Source organism: Pithys albifrons, chromosome 3, assembly GCF_047495875.1.
Source record: "Pithys albifrons albifrons isolate INPA30051 chromosome 3, PitAlb_v1, whole genome shotgun sequence".
NCBI lineage: Eukaryota > Metazoa > Chordata > Aves > Passeriformes > Thamnophilidae > Pithys > Pithys albifrons.
In genome coordinates, this window is record NC_092460.1 from 21,075,300 (window position 1) to 21,087,965 (window position 12,666).

Sequence of the window (12,666 nt, forward strand, 5' to 3'; positions counted from 1 at the left end):
CTGACATTTTCCTCACCCTTCTCTGAGCTACTCAATTACTAAAAATTGCTTACCATTTCTCTCTTTCACTGACCAACACCATGAGATTCTCAGTTAGAACTCTTCATTCAATGGGTCATCTAATAAAAAATTCCATTTCCATCAACAGAACATAAGACTGAGGCTGAGCACTACACCCTGACTGCCAGTAACCAACACTAGGGAAGGGCAGTGCCTGAGAGGAAACACTTCCTGCTGTTTGACACATGAATTTACCAGGATTCATGGAAGTCTGAGGTGGTTATTCCCTGTATTCCTAAAAGATGGGCTTCTATTTGTTTTGCAGACAGGGTTTAAGCTGCTGCTTTAAAGTATAAAAGCTGCTGATGATTCGAGGCTTAGTGATCTGGCAGATCTTCCCCAGGCAGGTTCCTTGAGGTGTCCCCTGAAAGTGCAAAGACACCCCAGGGACAAAACTGCTGCATGACAAGCCTGACACAAATGTCCCTGTGTGTCAACACTGCAGATACAGAACAGATATTTTCTGTCATTATTTTTAAAATATTTTTTAAGATTTGTGTTTTGACCTACTTGGTTATAAAAAAATAACAAAGTGGAGAAAAATTGGGGAAGTTTTTTTTCTTGGTTAATAAAAAGAGAAATTGGAAAATGGACTGAGAAGTGTCAGTTTTGTTTTGGTTTATCATCCTCCCTTCCCATTTCTCTGTTGGCAACAAAGAAAAAGAACCAAACAAGCAGAGTAACAAAGGAAGAACTTTAAAACAAAATAAACAAAACCCAACCAACCAAAACCCCCAAACAAACAAAGAAACAAACAAACCCCCACCTCCAAACAAGAAATGTTACTAAATGAGTATGTTTTCACAGCAAATACTCTACACAGTTATATTTTCAGAGAAGTTTGGGAGAAGAAATCACACACATTGAAAAGAATTCCTTTTCATGCTAAAAATGACTCTTCAAGAAACCTTTCCATGCTGACTGATGGGAGGGGCTGGGAAGGGAGCAGAGGGAAAATGCAAGATGCATGAAAATTTCCCAGAAGATAATCAAATACATAGATTCTAATTTTTTTATCATCATGGACTTCAGATCCCTGATTTATTACACCAATGTAAAAAATAAACCAAACCCCAAACAAGGACAAGCCCTTTTCTGTAGGGTGGGAAATACTCACTCATATGCAGATCACTAATTTTCAACAATCCTAACAAACTCTGCCTGAGTGGAGCAGCAATTCCTCTCTACCAATACCAGAAAATGCAGAATGCTGAAGAAGAAACAAAAGTTAAACCAAACCATTTAAAAATACAGTACTGTGACATATTTTATTTCATTTGGATTGATACTACATGCTTACTACCACTAGGAACAGACATGCCTTTTTTTTGTTGTTTGTTTTAGACTTTTTTTTATTATTGTAATTTTTAAACCTATATTAAATGTCGACCTAAACCTTGCTGTGCCTTGGAAATCTGGCTCAGGAGTTAACTGCAGGAATTTTTATTTAAATAGATAAGCATTTAGTTTGAAAATAAGACAAACACAGGTGAACAGGAAAATTAAATTACAAATTCAATTCATACAAATATCTCTTATGCTATGCACTAAATCCTGTTAATTAGCTGAGGTCTTTTAAAAATTCTTAAAATACTTATGAAACATTATTTACAAATTATATAAATAAAACCTAGGCCACTTAAATTAACCAATACAACAAAAAAGTCACCTTTTTGTACGGTGTGTACCAAAAACGTTGTTGTTTATTGATCATAACCCAGTTCGCAGTATAAAATGTTTGCTCACTTACATCAAAGTGGGTTCCAATAGAAGAAAGGAAGGTATTGGTTCCAAACGAAAACAATCAATATTATAAATGCTTAAAATCAATGAGGCTTCTGAATGTTCTGCTTGGCACCATTCGCAGTCATTTTTAGAAGTCCCTTCTACAGTGTCTGTCCTGTGAACAGGTCATATCAAAATAGCAGAGACATGGGTTTAGCAAAGGGAAAACACTCAGTACGTTGCTCACACTTCACAAAGATCTTTCACCAGGAGGGAGAGGCAGAGAATGGAATGTCAGTGGCCAGCACAAGCCTTTACAACATTTAACTTAAAAAGGCAGCATTTATAGAACTAATCACAGACTATACACATCCTGCACTCGACAGCAATAAAAAGGACTGGGAAATATACATTTAGGAAAACAAAAGACTGATGGTTTTCCATTACCCTTGTTAAAATTAATGCTTTGCTCCTTGTCTTTTGTTTTAAAACCAGCATCGACACCACCAACAGCTACAACTACTTTTTCCTTTAATATAATATATGGCAGGTAACTACTGTACGTGAAAAATGTACAATAAAGGGCAAGAAACCACCGAATTTCCTATGCAGACACATGAAAATATAAAGCCATACAGATTCCAAAGTGCCATGAATACCAAATTCAAGTGATCACTTATAGCATGTAGGAAAGAAACTAAAGGGAACTTGCTCTATGGGTTGCTGAGCCCTTCAGCTGCGTCCTCAGTGTCCCCTTTGGCAGCTTTGGTGAGGATTTCCATCCATTTCACCTGCAAATCCTCATCTTCTGCGCTGAAATAGAAAGTTTGGTGGGACTGGCAGAGCTTAAAAACGTGCTTCACTTCCAGCTTCTCACCAGCACCTGGCAAAGTGACTTCGTAGCCGGGCAGAGGGATGGCACGTGGGCTCCGTCCGTCCTGAGGGAGAGAGAAGGGATGTCAAAACTCGGGATTCAGCACTGTTTGGGAGGGGGGGAGCAGGGCACAGTGCATGGAGCACACACTGCAGGAAGCACGCATGGATGCAGTCCCAGGGACACGTGCATTGGGCTCCTCGTTCAGCACTGCAGCGTAGAAAGCAGGGACAGGGCAATATCGGCTGCTCAGCTTAAACCAACAGCAAGCAAGGACTTACTGGGGCTTTATTCTTCTTATTGCACACATTTCATTTTACAGGAACACACGCCTGTGTCTTTCACAAAGATTCCTTTGCATTAGCTACAGGCAATGGGATCCAGCTGACAACAGTTTGGTGTCGTCCCTTCTGAACTTCATGGGACGTTTTGGAGGATTGGTTAAAAGGAAACAAATAAGCAGAGCTGGACCCTGAGAGACAGCAGACAACCAACAGGGAAAAGACTTTGAAATACAGGAGAGTTTTGGATTTTAAGTCTAACAGTGAATCTTCACAGAAGGTCCTGGGTTATTTATGATGCCTTTCAGAATTGCCAAGGAAGTCAATACTCCGATTCTTGAGCATCCTTTAAAGGCCAGACTGACTCACAGATCTAAAAAGCAATACAGCTCTCCAACAGCCACATCTGGAGCATCAACCAACTCTTCACTCCTAAGCTCTTGGGAAGATATTTTAGCAAGGCAGGGTGTGCCATGGCCAAGCAACTCTCTTTGACTGCTCCTAGCAAAGTGTTTCCAAAAACACATCCCCAAACTGAAGTCTGAACCACACAGGCATCAAGCACTTGTAAAAAGCCATCACCTCCAGCAGCTTCTTCTACCAAAGCCAACAAACAACCCACAGAGAAGCAGCAGTCTTTCTTCTGTCAGCCCACACCAAATGCAGATCACTTGGTAAATCTGGAAGAGGACCACAGTGCTGAGAACAGTGGCCAAAAAATTCCCTACTTTTCTAACACCTTGACTAAAGTAATTCAAATTTCAAAACTGCTCACATCAATTCAAATACATACTAAAGGAGCAAGAAATACACAGCCAAAAACGTGCCTACACAGTTTATTAAAACAATACAGGCTTCTTGATTTATTTATCTACTACTTGTTACTGTCATGCAACAATGCCAGAGCCCAACTGTTTGAAGGCCAAGCACAGTTCAGTGAGATTCAAGGCAGCTTTAGGCCAAACACTAAAGAATCCAGTTCCCAATTTAAGTATTTGTCCCAAACGCAGCACAGTTTCTATACCCCAACACCACAACCACATCCCTATCAACAGGGAGGTCCTGCCCATGCAGAAGGAGAACTGGCATGTCAGAGCAGCTCCAGCCCTGCACAAACGGCACTGCTCAAGCAAGCAAACATGGCACTGATGAACACAAATGCACAAGAGCACATGCAAGCTCAACCATGCCTGTTTTGCTGGTCTTGGTTTGGAAAAACAGACATTCAGGCTTGTCACATGGAGCACCGGAGGCTGCCCACAATGAGGAATGATGCTGTTTGCAGCAGGGCACCATAGGAGCAAATTGATGTTGAGTTGTATGTGTTGCACCTACCCAACATGTGCAGGCACAGGCAAACTAAGCAGCCTGCCTTTGGTCTTGCATCCTCCCTTTTCTTAATATGCTGCCCTTGGCAATTTGTCTGTACCTGCCTGGTTCAAAAGGAAGGGATTTACATTATCTCTGAAGAGCTGCACTGCTGACAGGTAAAGGTGAAGCACTTGGCCTCGAGGCAAAGCCCACCCCCAGTCCAGACCTCACAGTGGCACCAGCAGCATCTCTGGATGTCACTCTGCCACTAAGCCCTTCCCTCCAACCTGAACCCAGCAAATCCAGGGGCTCTTCTGCACCCATGAGGAATTCCAGCCCTACACTGAGCATGGAAGCAGGATTTACAGCCTTACAAAGAGATAAAATTCATATTCCAGTTTTAAGAGCTTACCAGATTTTGCTGGTTAGACTGATTTGGGGTTTTATTCAAATATTTCTGTATGCAAAATAGCAGGGCTGCACAATACTGGTATTGCATCAAACCAAAATACCCAGTGCTGAGAAGGGCTTCACTCCAGGGCTGATTGAAATAATTTGCCTCAGATGGGGACTGATAGATAAAAATCTAGTGGGTATGTAATACTGTCCCCAATCACAAGTACTGTGCACTCATCCTGACCCCCTTCAGCATAACACAAATGCATTATTATCTAGGTCACCACAAGTATGACAGCCATGACAACACCCAGGGTTTGAGATTTGGGCATGGACAGATCTGTTCCACCACACAGGCAGTTCTACCTCAGGCACCTGCACAGACATCCCTCTTGCACTGCACAGCTCCTTGCACTGTAAAAACTCTCTGACACAACAGTGACCCACCAGTGGCACCACTGCCATTTCCCCCTCCTGCTTCTGAGTGGGCCTAGAAAATCCCTGGTTTTTCCACCCATTGCCCATGATCTAACCCCAATCTTGCACAGGTCATTGTGATGCAAAGCCCTGCAGGACCACAAAAAGGACGGGAGTTTTGTGCAGAGCCAGGTAAAGCTTCTCCTAAACAGGATCAACAGGCAAGACAAAAACATACTTCCCTAAAACCCTGAGGTGAACTTCAAACTCAGCTACTCCCTTATTTTCTAAAAGTAAATCACATTTACACAAGGAACAGAAGATTTTTCTTCTTTATAAACCAAAACTTTCTCTTGGATCAAAGATGATCCAAGATACATACATAAATATCCATACATACACTAGCTCTCATTATACTAATTGACCCTTGATATTTTTCCAAAATCTATTCCTTTTCTAGCTATGGATGCCTTCCCTCTGCACTCACCACTCAGCTAAGTTCATGCCAGAGCTGTGTAGGGAGCTGTGCATTTTACAAGGCCAACAGAGGCAGAAGCTCCAGGTGGAGCCCTTGGAAAGACAGACCAACTTCTGTAAACCCACTTCTCCTTACACTTGAAGTGGTCTGTGCTCACGAGCAAACTCTTCTAATTCCACTGAGATGAAGATGACAGACAGCTGCACAAATTCTGCCTCTGTCTGAGGACAGATCAAGTTGGTATGAGATCCCCAAACCTGAACAAGCTGGGAATTCATCCTCATGCACAAAGCCGTATGCAAGGCTGAAACTACGAGCACTCAGAGGATTAATTCATTCTCCTGGAACAAGGATCTAAAGCAAAAGAACAGTTTTCTTGCTATTTTAAAGTCTGTGAGTTGTGTTTCCAGCTGCACTAGCATCCTTTCTTTGGTCTGAGGGCTGGGGGTGCAGAGGAAGAAGCTGTCAGGGCTTTCACTGTGCCCAAAACTTCAGTTGCAGCTTGGTTTGCTCTTTCTTCCCAAGAGGCAGCTACTCTTTCTGTTCTTAACAATAATCCCCCAACTTTCCAACTCCTATGGTCATGCTTTACTCTGGATTTCAAGACCTTTAATACTATTGTTGGCAATATTATTGCCAAAAACGACCTCATTTAGGCACTGAAATGCTTCTTTGCAGGTCTAAAGAGGTCTGTGAGATCCACTGAGGTGGTTGTACAAAAAACAACTATTGCCTGGGAAAATAACATCCAAGCACAGGAGTGGTTCCCAACTGATTTCAGACACTCAGACACCAGTAACAAAGCTCTGGGAAGATCTTCCTCAGAAGTCTGGTGTATCTTGTGAGAATCAGAACTAACAAGAATGTTGGCTTAGTACCAAGGAACAGGATTTGCTGCCTAATTTTTTCCTGTAGTCAGATGCAAATAGAAGTATGCAAATGGGAATGGCAGGTCCTCGAAAAAGGGATTAATTTTTGTTGTTTATAGTCTCAGCCTGCAACTGGTGATCCCTGACAGGAATTCCTGGGTTTGGAACGTTACAATAGATCAACTTGTCCTGTTGCTTTCTTACCTCTTTACTGGGAGATTTATCTCACACCTGAAACAGCAGAGGACACCAACCACTAAATTTAACTGTCATAAACCCAACAATTCATGCCAAAGGCACCCTTTTCCCCTAAAAAATAAAATCTTACTAATAATATAAACAGAGGCTCAAGATCAAATTTGGCAGGACATGGAGAAGAAGCAGAGAAGCTCCTCCAGCTTCCAGCCCAGCTTTGCAGGACTGTCAGGTGGGGCTGCAGAACTGAGCACCACTCTGTGTGCACTGAATGCAGGTGATCCGCCTCCATGGGGGATTATTTGGGCTGTCCTGCAACAAGCAGTTGGGCAGTAGAAGAAATTCTAAATTTCTGGGTAAGAAGTGTTGCTTTTTCTCAGCTTCTCACTCCAGTCATCTCTTAAATGATGAACACTGCTCCTGGGTGGGAAGGCCAAAGAACTCAGACCTCTCTCCCTCCACTCTCGCTCTCCTGGTCCAACTGTGCTACAATCAGGCTTGGTTTGTGTGGATACAGGGCTGGCACCTGCCTTTGGCTGAGGCACAGCTTGCACATCAGCTGAAAAGTTGCACAGCAAAGCCATTTTGTCTGCTTGGCTTTTTAAAGTTTTATTCCTTTCCCCAGACCCTGACTGCAAAGAGATCCACAGACTGGGTTTGTTGCCTTGTTTAGTGCCTTGTGTGAGGCTGTTTGCTTTGTCCATGTGCAATTTCTAGTGTTGACTAGGAGAGAAGCCAGGCTGAAGCTTACCCAGTGTGGGGCTGGAATCACAGCTGAAGCCAAGGGGCTGTGTCTGAAGCTCCTAATTCAAGTTTTCAGCCCCTTTGAGTGCTGTGTTTAAACCATCACACACTGGTTTAAAGCCAGGGGAGTTCTTGCTGACAAGCAGTAAAATGAACACAGTTCTCAGGACAATGTGTAGTTCTTGTTGAACGCCAGCTACAGGGTGAGCTTTACTCTGAAAGGCTTTACAAAATTATGGGGAAAATTGAGTTCCAAGACTTCCTAGCCACAAACTGATGCTAATAAAAAGCAAACCTTCCTATCACTACAGCTCCAGCAGAGCAATGGCAGGCTGAGTTCAGACCCATTCCTTCTTCCACCCCAGCCAGGAGATAAACAAAGCTGTGTATAAATGTGTCAAATGCCAGATACAGAACTGGATATGGGAAATCTCATTTCAGCACTGTAACTCTTTATCTTCCATGCTAAGAAAGCATGACTGATATTTCTGGTTTGGATATTCTATCTTGGATATAGATGTTCCTATCACTTGACTTCCATCACAAACAAATGCCAATTAACTTCAACTGCACATTTAGAAACAAAAAATTCTTATCAATGTAATCATTCAAAGTACAGATACAATCCCATGATGCCATCTATGACAAGGAGCTTTTCTATTTTTCAGGATGAAGAACATCAACATTTTCACAAATTCCTCCATCCTTTCAACCCAGAACCAGGTTTAAAAAAAAACAGAAAGGCTTGAGGCAGCAATTGCAATATTCAGCCTCCTTCATATCTTTATACATTTAAGAAAGTGCTTTCCCTAACGACAGAATGATAAAACCTCAACTATACCTGTCTGAAGCCTCTAAAAAAGCCAAATTATAACCTAATTATCCCTTTTCCCCCCCTTTTTTTCCTTAAAAAACTGAAAAGTGATGAGCTTAAACATTTGCTCCCAACTGTATCAGCAGTAAGTACAGGTAACAAGGTAATCTGAAATCTCTGAGGCTTTGTGCTGTATACAGAACACTAAGTTCAGTTTTGTTGTTGAAACCAAGCCAAATCCTTTGACCCATTTCTCAGTTTGGCATATTTAAACTCACACTGTTTTTCCCTCTGTGTGTTAACCCTCAAAATGTCATCTTACCTGGCTGCTCCCTTGCAGATACAGGACAAGAGGTTCAGTCTTGGGGATGGTCACCCACATTTTGTACCAAGTCTTCCCTTTTTCAAGGAACTGGAGGTAGCTGCTGAAGAGGCTGTTTTCAGCTGCAAGGATGCTTTGCTTCTGGAGGAAAGAAAAAAAAAAAGGAGCTGTTTCCATTGCTGTTTAAGTGGGCAAAATACTTAAAATTGAGTATAAAACATTCAAGTTGTGCCAAGTCAAATAATACTGAAGGGCAAATGCTGGACAGCCCATAAGTGAATACAAATCATTATTATAAACCACCAAGAAATAGCACAAATCCATGAAACAGAGACAGAGGCTGAACCACCATCCTCAGCAGATATGAAGTTCAATTCCCCTTCCACTGAGTGAAATGAGAATGGTAATTAAGATGATGCAGCTCAATTCTTGCTTAGCAAAGTAGGCTGGGATATTATTTCAAATTAATGCAAACGGTGTGGGGCACAGATCCTCTTGTGCACGGATGCAGAGAGATGGGAGCCAAATCAGAGGGCAAAAAAAAGACTGGAAGAAATGGTTTTGTTGATAGAAAGCAAAGAAAAACAAAATTCCTGGTCACATTAGGGTTTGCACAGAAGTCTCCTGGAGACTTCTGACAGCTGCTAGGAACGTTTGCAAAGGGGCAGTCCCCTCAGCTGCTACTGAGCTTGTTAAAAAATTTCATGTAAATAGGAGGGAAAGAAAAAGCCTGACTCTGATCTTCCCTTTCTATACCAGCTTTCCTGCATTTTACCTGATCCTTTGAAGCTTTAACAATAAAACAGAAGCCTGAGCATAGGAGGGAAAACAACACTTTTCCCTGGGTTTTTACAGCTTTCTCCTCTAATCTGCTTTCTGAAGTAAAGGCACAGGTCACATTTCAGTGGTTTGCCTTTCAGCTTTGCAGATTAACTGTACTCTCTCTCCCCTGGGCAGGGGCAGGTTCTCACAAACAGCTCTGCTGAAACAGAGCTGAAGTTTGTCAGGAGGTACCAGAGAGTGTCTTGATGTCCACAGATGGCTCACCACCTGTGGGCACAGCTGCAGTGAGCATCACAGAACCACAGCATGGGTTGGGTTGGAAGGGACCACAAAGACCATCTCATTCCAATCCCCAGCCATCGGCAGGGACACCATATCTGAAGGGTTTGATGGGATCAAAAAGTTCTGGGTCCAAAATCTGCCCTGTGGCCTGCAGGCCTGGCAGCCCAGGGTAGGGCACTGTGCATCAAAGATATTGAGGTGCTGGAGCAGGTCCAGAGAAGAGCAACAAGGCTGGAGAAGGGACTGGAGCACAAGTGCTGTGGGGAGAGGCTGAGGGAGCTGAGGGTGTTTAGCCTGGAGAAGAGGAGGCTCAGAGGTGACCTCAGCACTGTCTAGAACTGCCTGAAGGGAAGTTCCGGCCAGGTGGGGGTTGGTCTCTTCTCCCAGGCACTCAGCAATAGGACAAGGGGGCACGGGCTCAAGCTCTGCCAGGGGAAATTGAAGTTGGAGAGCAGGAAAAAATTCTTTCCATAGAGAGTAATCAAGCATTGGAATGGGCTGCCCAGAGAAGGGGTGGATTCACCATCCCTGGAGATTTTTAAATGCAGATTGGCCGTGGCACTGAGTGCCATGATCTGGTAAAGGGACTGGAGTTGGACCAAGGGTTGGACTTGATGATCTCGGAGGGCTTTTCCAACCCAATTGATTCTATGCTTCTATGACCTGCAGCTTTACCCCACTCTGTTGCTGAGATCTTGGATGTGTTTGGGTACAGCTACAGAGCTCCTGAGCAGCAGAGTTCCCTCTGGGACACTGCTGGTTTACCAGGGTAGGGAGGTTTAGTAGCCTGGAACAAAATACAACATTTTACAGAACCACAGAATGTCTGGAGCTGGAATGGACCCACAAGGATCAAGTCTAACTCCTGGCACTGCACAGGACAGCCCGCCATGTGCCTGAGAGTTCTGCCCAAACCCTCCTGGAGCTCTGGCAGCCTTGGGGCTGTGCCCTCTGCTCTGGGGAGCCTGGTCAGTGTCCATCACCCTCTGGGGGAAGAACCTTTTCCAAACAGCCAGGCTAAACCTCCCCTATTAGAGGAAGATTACTACAGGAGCTCTGGGTTTACACAACCAGGTTTATGTTTCTTGCTCAGAGTCCATCTCTTCTCCACATAGGCTGGTTGACCAGCAGCATGACAAGGCTGGGAGGAAGCCCAGTGGCTCTGAGGGGTGGCTTCCAGAGGGATGCTTTTCCAGAGCAAATGTTTTTCAGCACAGGCTGTAACTGCTCCCCAGTTTTCCATGAGGTACTTGGAGCAGGATGGTCCAGGTAAGCCTATGGAGGGAGGGTCACTGGCAATGAAGTTCTAAGTGTATTAGTGGCTCCTTCAAGAACCTGATGTCCCTGTGAGTTCACTTCTAATTGAGATGAAGATCCTCTTTCACACATCCAGTGACTTCTGGCTGTGTTTCACAGGTGAAGTAAATAAATACCTTGTCTTCAAAGTGGCCCATGAAGAGTGTGACATGTAACGGTACCTGCAGCTCTGCCCATGGGCTAAAAAAAGCATTAGATAAAAGAAGGTTCTGTTTGCCAACATGTTGCCTGTTCTTGTACAAAGTAAGGGCAGGATGTGCTGCTCTCAGGGTGCAAAGCCTGGTGACACCTGTGGCAATGGTGAAGCAACTGTTCATACAGAAAAGCTTGTGAAAGTCACATTTTGAAGGAAAGAGCCAGCATTACAGCTGGTGAATTCTCATATTCTTCCAGAAGGATGCCATTCTTCTGCACAATCAACTAAGGTTTCAACAGGATGTTGACAGGATGTGAAATAAGGAGTGCAGAAGTACCTGCGACATGGAATTGAAAGTGAAAAAACAAACCTTATTTTGTGAATAGTTATTGCACACAGGTCAAGGTTGGAAAAGTACCATAATAAAAAGCAGCCAGGGGTTTTTCCCTCTTTTTTGTAACTTCAGAAGCTGGAGCTCAGCTGCCAAAGCTGTGTGCATCCCTGTGTGATCAGCAGCTACAAACAGCATCCAAGCTGCAGGCTCGTTCAACACCAGTTACAGGCCAAGAGAATTAAATATCGTGGTGGGGGAGAAATAATAACCAGTTCGATCAGTTTTCAATAAATAGACTAAAAAACAAGAGAGCCTCAGGAAGTTGCTAAGCCAAAGCCTGTACCTCTGCAGGCAGTCTTTTCTTCTGTTCTCCCCCTGCCTCCAGCCCAGGGCTGCAGGGGCTGACTGGCAGCTGCAGGAAGCACTCCTTGCACACCCTGTTGTGGCGGCTGTTGTCTGCCAGGGGCTTGAACTCCGAGCACTTGGCACAGATCACCTGCAGCAAAGAGATGGTGCCTTTTTAATCATGTTTAAAACACACCCCTTCAACAACCCAGCTGGCTTGCAGAATGGTTGATATTAAACTCCCAAGTGTAACATAAAGAGACCAATGTAACATTCACTTTATTTAACAGCATTAATAATTAACATTTCTGTGATCCCATGCCATGGATCAGTAGACCAAAATAAAGAAAACACATGCCTTTTGGGAAATGCTGTATGATTAACTTCATGAAAGTTTGTGGGTTTTTTTTCTTAGAATTCTTTATGAATCAAGAAGAGGTTAAGCAGACAAAGCAATCAGTGCTTTTTAATGATCTAGGAAGGAGTCAATCGGGGAGGTCAGCCTGGGAGAACTGATAACCCAGCAAGCACTGCCTATTTTAAGAACCAATATATGTCTAATCCATTGAAAACTGGAGCCTGGAAGCAGTGCTGGATCTGCAGCTCCAGAACCTGTTTTCATGCTAAAAACTTGTCTCCACCACACCCACTCCAGGGACAGAAATTGCTCCTAGGACAGCCCAACCATTCTGAATTTCTGTCCCATGATACACCACAAACCCTCAGGCACATGTGTACGTTCTTACTGCAGGACATTAACTACTATATGAAGAGAACTGCCTTAGCCAGGAAGCATTAGGTTATCCAAAGAAAAGCAAGGCAGCATTTTCAGCAACCTGACAGTCTTCTGATAGTCTTTCCTTGCAACAAATTAACTGCTTGAATTCCAATGCTATTAGCACACGACAGGGCACTGCACAACACACAACTGTTTAACAATAAAGTATTAATGATGTAATTCTTGTTATCTCTCTGTCCCTGGG

At 43.5% G+C, this 12,666-nt stretch overlaps 1 protein-coding gene across 6 annotated transcripts in view; it reads right to left on the minus strand.

Moving 5' to 3' along the window:
* Window positions 1-740: 740 nt before the first annotated feature.
* The window catches only part of FGD3 (FYVE, RhoGEF and PH domain containing 3), a 113,462-nt gene continuing 101,536 nt past the window's right edge, over window positions 741-12,666 (minus strand). For 4 of the 6 annotated variants that reach the window (XM_071550931.1, XM_071550935.1, XM_071550934.1 and 1 more), the window contains exons 17-19: window positions 11,682-11,834; window positions 8,487-8,627; window positions 741-2,723 (exon numbers count right to left, since the gene is read on the minus strand). In XM_071550931.1, the coding sequence (XP_071407032.1) occupies window positions 2,499-2,723; window positions 8,487-8,627; window positions 11,682-11,834 (519 nt within the window). In that variant the 3' untranslated portion in view covers window positions 741-2,498. Of the gene's footprint in view, window positions 2,724-4,275; window positions 4,374-8,486; window positions 8,628-11,681; window positions 11,835-12,666 lie in introns of all 6 variants that reach the window. The other 2 variants (XM_071550932.1, XR_011697357.1) reach the window with 2 other exon arrangements.